This window comes from Triticum dicoccoides, chromosome 2B (assembly GCF_002162155.2).
Source record: "Triticum dicoccoides isolate Atlit2015 ecotype Zavitan chromosome 2B, WEW_v2.0, whole genome shotgun sequence".
NCBI classification, from domain to species: domain Eukaryota; kingdom Viridiplantae; phylum Streptophyta; class Magnoliopsida; order Poales; family Poaceae; genus Triticum; species Triticum dicoccoides.
Window position 1 is genome coordinate 815,399,867 of NC_041383.1, and position 10,403 is coordinate 815,410,269.

General features: G+C 46.8%; 3 protein-coding genes across 3 annotated transcripts in view; all 3 read right to left on the bottom strand.

Annotated features, from left to right (window-relative positions):
• LOC119361541 overlaps nucleotides 1-237 on the bottom strand; it is a 7,440-nt gene extending 7,203 nt beyond the window's left edge. Inside the window, exon 1 of the mRNA XM_037626701.1 lies at nucleotides 193-237. Coding sequence (XP_037482598.1) covers nucleotides 193-237 — 45 coding nt within the window. The remainder of the gene's footprint in view (nucleotides 1-192) is intronic.
• A 1,961-nt stretch (nucleotides 238-2,198) lies between these two features.
• LOC119366557 (protein NRT1/ PTR FAMILY 5.10-like) lies at nucleotides 2,199-4,967 on the bottom strand. Its single transcript, XM_037632312.1, has 3 exons — nucleotides 4,842-4,967; nucleotides 4,543-4,760; nucleotides 2,199-3,515 (listed from the first exon to the last, which is right to left on the bottom strand). The coding sequence occupies exons 2-3, from the start codon at nucleotides 4,756-4,758 to the stop codon at nucleotides 2,244-2,246; spliced, it is 1,488 nt and encodes a 495-aa protein (XP_037488209.1). The 5' UTR covers nucleotides 4,759-4,760; nucleotides 4,842-4,967; the 3' UTR covers nucleotides 2,199-2,243.
• Nucleotides 4,968-5,882: 915 nt separating this feature from the next.
• The window catches only part of LOC119368974 (protein NRT1/ PTR FAMILY 5.10-like), an 8,974-nt gene continuing 4,453 nt past the window's right edge, over nucleotides 5,883-10,403 (bottom strand). Inside the window, exons 2-4 of the mRNA XM_037634064.1 lie at nucleotides 9,918-10,135; nucleotides 7,013-7,372; nucleotides 5,883-6,379 (exon numbers count right to left, since the gene is read on the bottom strand). Of these exons, the coding sequence (XP_037489961.1) occupies nucleotides 6,095-6,379; nucleotides 7,013-7,372; nucleotides 9,918-10,135 (863 nt within the window). The 3' untranslated portion in view covers nucleotides 5,883-6,094. The remainder of the gene's footprint in view (nucleotides 6,380-7,012; nucleotides 7,373-9,917; nucleotides 10,136-10,403) is intronic.

Here is a 10,403-nt window from a genome sequence, read left to right on the forward strand (position 1 = left end):
TATATATATATATATATATATATATATATATATATATATATATATATATATATATATATATATATATATATATATATATATATCATATATATCTTTTAAAAATGCGGGGATATAACAGAAAACAAAAAACCAGTAACAACACAGGCACTTTGCCGTCCGCCGCCGACGGTGTAGAAGCCACGGGGCAACAACCTGTGCAACCTCGGAGCTGACCCATTTGGTCAGTTTGCCGTCCATGTCAGACGGCAAATGGTTGGGTCTGCTGACGCATCTGCTGGCGTCACAAAGCAGATGGCAAAGGGCTGTGTAGCTTTGTCGTCAGCTGACGGACGACAAAGGCTGCTGTTAGCCACCTAACATGGCTAACACATGGTTTTTTCCGTCCATGTTCTTTGCCGTCCGCCACTGCCGTTAGCAGAAATGCAGAATGGCGAGCACTGGAATCAGTTGATTGATTTCTAGGAGAAATCAGTTAGGTTGACTGTCCTCTGATTGGTCCCAACTATGACGTTGGATCCTTTGAAATCGGTCAACGGATCACTAAAGCAGTGGTCACTTCTTCCTCTTTTCATACCACAACAACCGAGCAGCTAGCAATCATCCTCCACCCTCGTAGCAGCAGGGTCGCAAAGTTTGCCGCTAACATCGTCTCCGTCGTCTCCAGCGGTATGCTATCACAGCATGGCCACCATTGTGTTCCTCTCCATGTAAGATGGCCTCACAGCATGGCTGATGTGGCGGCCGTCGCTACGCAACACATCCACTTTTGCAATCGTTGTCATCGTTATTGTAGAACTGCCTTGTAGCATGGCCCATATTGCGGAACTGCCTCGCAGCATGGTCGTGTTGTGATCACTGCCATGCAGCATGGCTGCCGTTGTATTCTCTCTGCGCAACACGATTACTTTTGCACAACTGCCTTGCACCATAGCCTCCATCGTAGAATTGCCTCGCAGCATGGTCATTGTTGCGGTTGTCACCATAGAAGTGAAAGAGGGAGTAGAGATTGGATGCGGAGAGGAAAAGTGGAATGGATGGAAAAGAGTAGACAATGTGAAGCTTCTGGAGATAACGTTTGGGTCAGGGCATCTCCAAAGCTGACCCGCAAGTGACTTCGGTATATGTTCGTTCTTATGTCCGGACGTGGTTCGCAGACAAGATGCCGGGGAGAGCCATCCAAAGCTATTTATAGATTAATCCAGTTGGGAGGAGAGTTAGTAGAGAGGGACCATGCATGTGGTGAGATTTATGGTGTGATGTTGGATTGGGAGGCGAGAGAGGAGAGGGGCACCATGCATGTGAAGAGAGAGAAAAGAGAGGACGGCCATGCAGTGACTTTTAGTCGATTAGATGAATGTTCGGACTCCGGTAAGGCCCCACATTTGTTTTTAGGACTGCTGAGTGGACATATACTTGTCCCTTTAATGGTAAAAGTGGTCCGAACACTATGATCCGAAGATATAATAGAGGTTTAAGGGTCCGTGTTGAAGATGCCCTTGTGCAGCTGAGTGGGGTGAGCGAAACATGTGGGGAATGAGCGTGTGTGGTTAACACGATCCAGCGGCTGCGTGGGCGGCCAAACACTTCACGTGATCAACCGGTTGTAAGAGAAAAGACATCGGCCGAGCCCGTTCTCAACCGGTTGTTCCCGAGTCTTTTCTAAAAAGAATAACCGCTGCTTTGTCTATAGAAAAAGTTCACACTCCATCAGGCTACTAGTTTTGCTGAGGGGAGTAACTTTGTAGGGGAAACACGTAGAATGATCTCAAAGTACATTTGTCATATTGGTACAGTTTTGATAGAGGAAAACGTACACCTATGCTCCAAAGTGCATAATATCTCCAAATGCATTGTCAGCACGAACACTTAGATAATCTCACGGTACGGTTGCTTAAAATGGGCTTTACTTACCTGAGTCTTCTTTGTTAACCTTTTTTTCACAAATAAAAGTTGTGTCGGAGCCCTGCCATATAGTCTCAAGTTTTTTTTACATATTTCAATTCAAACCTGTAAAGAATTAAAATGAAACATGTTTCATAAAATATGAAACAGACATAATCTGAGATGCCACATGACTTTTTTTGATAAATGTGACCATCGCCAACGTTGTGATATAACTTTACTAGCAAGTAGCAACCCAACGGGGTGACAAAGTCAGAAATCTGGATCAATCATCCTAGCATCCATTTCAGAAATTAAGAATACAACAACATGGGTACTCATCCAATTATAGATGCACGCTCTTAGTGGAGGCTCTTGCGCTTGTAGACATACGAGATGGTGAAGCGGATATAAAGCACAAGCTCGATGGCGCTGAGGCCAGCAAGTAGCCAGTAGAAGTAGTCAAGATGGGCACGGTTGAGGTTGTCTGCAAACCAACTATCCCCGCCACCGCTGCTGGTGACACGGTCAATGAGGGAGATCAGAGCGCCACTGATGAAGCCACCAATGCCCATCACACTAAAGTAAAGCGCCAAGCCAAGGCTACGCAACTCGCTTGGCATCTGGTCATAGAAGAACTCCTGCATCCCAACCATTGCGAACACGTCGGCCACCCCGATCATCACATATTGCGGCACTAGCCACACCCAACTCATCGGCACCGTTGCTCCGGCGTCATCCACTAGGCCATACTCATGTGCCGTCTCTAGCCGTCGGGCTTCCACCAATGCGGCCACACACACAGTGGCTAGTGATATAACCATGCCGGTGCCCACACGTTGCAGTGGTGTTAGCCCTAAAGGATTGCCTGTCATGCAGCGTAGTGCTGGCACCAACAAACGGTCGTATATGGGCACGAACAACAAGATGGCTGCTGGTCCGAATGTCTGCAACGCAGCTGGCGGCAGCTCTAGACTAGCAAAGAGGCGGCGATCCAAGGTGCGTCCTTGCTTGTTAAAAAATGTCATAATTTGTGCAAACACAACACCATACGCCAGACACGCCGTCCAGATAGGCAGCAGCCGTAGCACGCTACGCACCTCCTCTGACTTGGTCATGTCATCTTCATCTTTTGGATGGTGTTGTCTTGTTGTGCCAAAGGAGAAGCTCGAGCTCCTGATAAGTGTGGCAATGTTGTGGGCGAGGCGGGTGAAGGGACTTTGGGAACCTGGGGTTGGCGCATAGAGGCGGTAGCTGGGGCTACCGAGGAGGAAAACAACGAAGGCACTGATCATGATGACACATAGAGATCCAAATCCAATTCCCCAACCAAGGTTCTCCTGGATGTAGCTGACTAAAGCGACGGCAACGGCGATACCAATGGCTATTGAGAAGTACCACCAATTGAAGAAGGAGCAACGGGCAGCGCACTCTCGGGGGTGGTCGGGGTCGAATTGGTCGGCGGCAAAGGCCAGGCCACAGGGTTTATCAGCGCCCTGCGCAATGGCGATGAGGTAGAGGGAGATGTAGAAGAAGGCCGCCTTCATCGATGAAGGGTGGGAAGCGTAGTCGTTGTCGAGAGATGACGCTTCTTGTGTTGGGATTGTTGATGCCAGAGTAATCATGCCATAACCCTACATATGTGAAATGCATGTGTTACCAAACATACTAGAAGGTAGCACAAATAAATTGGAAAAAAAAGTTTGATTATGGTACATCTATGTCAATTAAAAATATATAGCTATACCTTTAGTTCGACTATAATAAATTCAGAAACACTAAGCTCTAAAAACAGGTACCCCCTATTTGAAATTAATGTGTGATATTACATTTTATATAGATAAGTGAAGAATTCATACATCTGATAAGATGTTCAACCTTTCATTAATTATATAGTGAGAATATACATGATCCACAAACCAAATATTCTAAATTCCTCTACAATCAAACCTCCAGATCATTGTCAACGACGATGTACCAACCTAGAGATACCCTTACCACTCAAGCACGTTATCTAGCTGTTCGGGCATGTTTAATTAAAGAATTCATACATTTGATTTGATAAGATGTTCAGGATGTCATTAATAATAGTTATACAATATAATTAATGGACACATGCATGATCCACAAATACCTCCAGTTCACAGTCAACCTTGACATTGCATCTTTGCATTACCACTCGGGCAAGAGGATGTATTCTAGATGTATTCTAGACGTTATATATAATTAACGAACACAGGCATGATCCACAACAACCTCCAGATCACAGTCAACCTTGAGATTGCATATTTGCATTACCACTCGGGCTACAAGACGTGCCCTAGCCGTTTGAAGGTTTGATCAGAACAGTTATATAATTAAAGAACACATGCATGATCCACAACAACCTCCAGATCAGAGTCAACCTTGAGATTGCATATTTGCATTACCACTTGGGCTAGAAGATTTTCTAGCCGTTTGATCATATCGATTTATAGTTTTAAGCAACAAGTTTTTCATGTGTCGAGGTCGTTGCGTGCTCTAATTGACTCTGCTGGTGCATGAATTCTAAGCTCAAACTACGAGAAGCTTAACAAGCTGGCAAGACTGGTTAGCTATCATAAAACCAACTATCAACAAAACTAAGAGAAGCTTAGCCATAAAAAGTGAATCTATAATTACCAGGGCGTAGAGGGTGCTGGCGAGTATGATGGACCGGTAGCGCCCCAGCCACGAGTCGGCGACGAAGGCGCCCAGCAGAGGCATGAGGCTCGCCGTCCCCGACCAGATGTTGACGGCGGCCGCCGCCGAGGCGTTAGAGTGGCCCAATGGTCCTGTCAGATACGTGATAAGGTTCGCCGACACGCCGTAGTTGGCGAAAGTGCTGGCGAGCTCCATCACTGCATGCATTCCGCACGGCAGAGTAATCAGTTGTCGCCGATGAAAGGCTTAGGTAGGGCAGTGCCTGCATGTGTACGTACCGACGACGAAGAGGGCGGCGCGCCATCCGCCGGAGGTGTTGCGGTAGACGGGGCGGCCGCGGAAGTCGGAGACGCCGGCGAGCGGCAGGCCATCCTCGTCCACGCCGGAAAGAAAGGGGACCTCGGTGTCCATCTCGCAATGCCTACCGATCGGTGTCAATGGGAGACGCGCGCTTGTTTCAAGTGTCCAGGTTTGCACATGGCTCATCTATATAGTACATGTGTGCTAGCTGAGCTTGCGTTGCTGGCTTGCTGCTTGCAGAATACTTCATTTTCTGAGAAAGAAGGAATCCATCATGGATCAAAACTTGGATTCACGTTCCCTATGTTTCATCATCGGTGTTTATTTTCTTTCAACGGGACAGGAACAGGATACAAGTAGATAATGCCTTCGTCAATCTTAAAACACTGCGCTTACAATCTTAGATAGACCCCAGCGTGAGTGTGGCCGTGTGGTGATGCATCTAATCTACAGAAGGTGTGGTATGAGTGTGGTCTTGTGTGCGCATCTGCGTTGTATTTGGTGTTTGTAAAGAAACAAGTCGATTATCTTTCATACTCTGACGCTCAATCCCTTGCGTGCAGTACCTTGTTTTTTCTTTAGAGAAGAAAATCAGTATTAGCTCGGCGCGCGTTCATGCTGCGGGTATGCAAAGTTTCACTGACATCTTAATCCAGCTTAAGCGGATATGATGGGACATGTTTTCCCACTTAGGCTCATGGTTCAACAACAGAAAAGTCACCTCAAATATTCACCTGAGGTGCAGGCTGATTAAACCTGATTTATAAGTGCATTTTATCTTCTAATGCATTGTCATCATGAACACGTAGAGAGTCCCGTAAGGTTACTTATGCCACTTGCTAATGTGGTGCTTCTTTACCGATAGCTTTTTCCTAGAGTAAAGGAAATTTAAGGTTTTATTGCTTTGAATACACGCACAAGTTTATTACAAAGCCAAGTGCCACCCGGCAGATAAACTAAAACGTAAACAGATACTCCCTCCATCCCAAAATACTTGTCGGAGAAATGGATAAAATTAGATGTATCTATAATTAAAATACGTCTAGATTCATTCATTTCCCCGACAAGTATTTTCGGACGGAGGAAGTATCATAAACCAACCAAAGATACATACTCTTCAAATACTACCACATAAGTGACCACAATCCAGTGGAGTAACAAAAATGTTTGCTGATCATCCACTACATCGAATAATCGATGCATAAATACATCCACTGCTAATTCCAGGTTGTCACTCTGCACGGTCTCTTTTGTCTTTGTAGACGTAGGATCTGGCGAAATAGATGTAGAGCACAAGCTCGGTGGCGCTGAGGCCGGCGAGAACCCAGTAGAAGTAGTCGAGGTGGGCGCGATTGAGGTTATCACAAAACCAGCTGTCGCCACCACCGCTACGGGTGATGCGGTCAATGAGTGAAATGAGAGCGCCACTTATGAAGCCACCGACGCCAATCACACTGCAGTAGAGCGCTATCCCAAGGCTACGAAGCTCTTTAGGCATCTGGTCATAGAAGAACTCCTGCATCCCGACTATCACAAACACATCTGCCACCCCGACCATCATGTACTGTGGCACTAGCCATGCCCAGCTCATCGGCACCGTCGCACCACCATCGTCAACCAGTTCATGCTGTCGTGCCGTCTCTAGCCTCCGAGCTTCCACCAACGCCGCCACACACATGGCAGCTAGCGACACGGCCATGCCCATGCCTATTCGTTGCAGGAGCGTTAGTCCTGATGGGATGCCTGTCACGCAACGCAATGCTGGCACTAGAACACGGTCGTACAAAGGCACGAACAATAGGACGGCTGCTGGCCAGAACGTTTGCAACGTGGCTGGTGGCAGCTCTAGGCTGCCAAAGATACGACGATCAAGGGTACGACCCTGCTTGTTAAAGAGTGTAGTTATTTGCGCGAACACCACGCCAAACGCTAGGCATGCAAACCAGATTGGCAATAGCCTTAGCATGCCGCGTGCCTCCTCCAGGTTGGTTGCGGCATCTTCATCTTCATACTGGTGTATTTTAGTGCGGAAGAAGAAGCTTGAGTTCTTGGCAAGAGTAATGAAACTACGGCCGAGACGGGCAAAGGGGCTACCACAGCCAGCGATGGACATGTGGAGGCGGTAGGTAGGAATGCCAAGGAGGAAGACGACGAAGGCGCAAATCATTACGGTGCATAGCATTCCAAAACCAGTTCCCCAACCAAAATTCTCTTGGATGTAGCTTACGATATTAATGGCGAGACCTATACCAACGGCTATGGAAAAGTGCCACCAATTGAAGAAGGAGCTGCGGGCTGCGCATTCGCTAGGGTGGTCAGGATCAAATTGATCGGCAGTAAAGGAAAGGCCACAAGGCTTGTCAGCACCCTGTGCGAAGGCGATGAGATAGAGGGAGGCGTAGAAGAAGGCCACCTGCAACGACAAAGGACGTGAAGGGGAGTCGTTGTCGAGGGTTGGTGACGATTGATGAGCAAGGAGCGTGGATGCTAGAGTGATCATGCCGTAACCCTGCACATATAGGAGTAGTTTTGACTTGTGAGTGTTTGTGCAATTGATGTACTAGTGGCAATCCTTAATGTGTAATGCACGTGTCATCAACAATACTGTAATCTAGCATTAATAATCTGAAACTATATTGATTATGGTATACCTGCTTTAATTTTTTTTAACATTGCCACGCATTTTGGAGCAAATGTCTAATCATGAACTTTTGAGAAATAATAATTCAAGTTATATTAATAGAGCATGGAATTAATATTATCTAAAAATATGGACCTTATAAGGGTTATAAATAGTGTGAGTATTGTGAAACTAAGATATAATGTTTAGTTGGATGGCTAGGGGGAACTAAGTAGATCAGCTAATAACGTCCCCCGCGTCGCTCCCGTGCGGGTGGCACAGGTGGATCATGAAACCTAGGGCCGCCACCAAAAAAAAAACCACTCCTCCTCTCCATCGTCCTGGAGGAAGCTGCATGGCGAAGCCTCCGTGGACGATGGAGGCAGCGGGGACCTTGCCTGCGTCGAGGGGGTGTCCTCAGGCATGGCGGAGTCACCCTTCGCTACGGCGACGGCGATGATGTTTTGGGTGGCTGCACGGTTCCGGCTGATCGGGCCGGTGGCCTGCCTCCTTGTCTACGCGCCGTACTGCTACCGCTTGAGCATAGCGCTGGTGTGTGAGGCGGGCATGTGCGGCATGACGGCGGGCAGGCCGCTGCCGTTTCCATCAGATCTGGCACCTGGAGCCGCGGGCCAGTGTCCTCCGCTGTGGCGGCGATGGCGTCGGCTTGGTGGAGGCAGCGGCATGGTGGCGGTCCTTGTGCTCTTATCGCATCACGGCAATGTTCTGCTTGATCGATCCTCCTCGATCTCGCCATCGACGTGTTCGGGAACTACTGCCGGAGATCTTGCCCAAGGATATCTAAATCGGATAGTATTCGGTCGTGCGCGCCCATATCAGCCTACGTGGCTCCAGGAGGGTGTAGCGCGAAGCTCTGTTATTTGTTGACACTTGACACCATGGGATATGTCGGCATCTCAATTTCCATGGCACCGATAGCGACAGAGAAAGTCTTGATGGATGAGATAGGAGGATCAGTAAAGCGGAGGGGGCCTTGAAGGTGATAGAGTCAGCCAGGTGTTTGAAAGCATTTAGTAACAACAGTGTGAAGTGGGGGCGACAACACTGGAGGGTTACATTTTTGTAGTGTTCTTCGGGTGCCGAGTCATGATTTTCAGGATGAAAACTTAAGGTATGGCCTTCATTGGTTGTGCCTGGCAATTGCCTTGTTGAAGGTATTGTTCTGAGTGCTCGGTCTTTGTCCAGGGTGAAAACATATGGTCTTGGATCGGTGATGACGGTGTTTGTGCATTGTTTCCTTCTTGAAGGTGTCTCTTTTGGATACCTTTTATGTTCTCCGGGTGTTGTACTTGTTGGTGGTTTGTGTGCTGCTGCTGAGAGGAGTTGATCACTCTCGCGAGGCCTTTGTTTTTTTCTTTTTGGGCAATGTGCATCCTGGATGTCTTTGTGACTTTTTGTTGTGCAGAGGCTGGGTGTAATTGGTATTTTTGAGATAGTAATATATTTCCCTTTGAAAAAAAGTCGAATCCTAATTGTGCTGGCTCTTGTCCACAAAGAAATAAAATTTTGGGAAGTTAAGCTTTGACAACTTTGAGCAAGTTTACAGAAAAATTAGCTCCATCTATGGCACTAGATAATATCATCGGATACATCATGACACATCTTTCATATGATGTTTATTTGGTATTATTAATGATAATATTTTTCTTAATAAACTTGGCAAACCCTATAAGATTTGAGTTTGAGCAAATCCGTAAACACTACGTTATGAAATGGTGGGAGTAGTAGTTAAAGAGAATTCTAACAAAAAAGATGAGAGGGGAGATTAATAACTGTAGTTACTATCTAATGAAGAGGGGATGTTTTTATAGTATAAAAAATGGTTGGAGTAGTAGTTAAAGAGAATTTTAACAAAAAAGATGAGAAAGGAGATTAATAACAGTATTTTTTAACACAAATTAATAAATGTAGTTACTATCTACTCCCTCCGGTCCTCTTTTGTTTGCGTATAACTTTTTTCCGTTTTTCCCTGTTTAGTCTGCGCATCAGCTCTTTGTTGTGCTGCTTTCCCTTGGTGCCCTGCATCTGCCTCAGTAATTAACGGACGCATGCACGGCTGCAGCAGGACTCCAGCCAATCCAGAGCGGCATGCAGATGGGCCCAAGCCATGCGCGTGGGGAAGAGAAAAGGGGACCAAAGGAGCCTCCCAATCACCCGCATGCAGCTATTGACTGGTTGCATTGAGCAATTAAACTACCACATCTCTTCGATGCATGTACAGGGGCAATATAGTCCAAAAAAGATGCATGCAGTCCCTCCTTGGTATCCGGGCTTCTCCTTATACGCAGAGAAAAAAGGACCGGAGGGAGTAATAAAGAGGGGCTGTTTTTATCAAAAAAAATGGTGGGAGTAGTAGTTAAAGAGAATTCAAACAAAAAAGATGAAAGAGGAGATTAATTTCCAAAATAATTACCAGGACGTAGAGGGTGCAGGCGAGGATGATGGACCAGTAGCGGCCTAGCCAGGAGTCAGCGACAAAGGCGCCCAACAGCGGCAAGAGCCTGGCCGTCCCCGTCCAGATGTTCACAGCCGCAGCCGCCGCAGCGTTGGAGTGGCCGAGCGGCCCCGTCAAGTACGTGATCAGGTTAGCCGACACGCCGTAGTAGGCGAAGCTGCCGGCGCCCTCCACCACTGCATATGCATCGCTATCTAGTTAGCATTTTCTTGTAATGAGTGCTAGTAATTAACTAAAAGTATCGCATCAAGTGAATACAAAATACAATTGTTAGAAGGGATAGATAGGGATGGGTGAAATTGTTGTTGTATTGCTTGAGCCTTGTGGGCATACATATATGTAGCATATCCTGTGTTTTCAATACAATCACGATACTCAACATCCCTCCAGTCATAACGGTAGCGACACAGACGGGGAGATTAGAGAAGAATCTGAAGGCAAGGC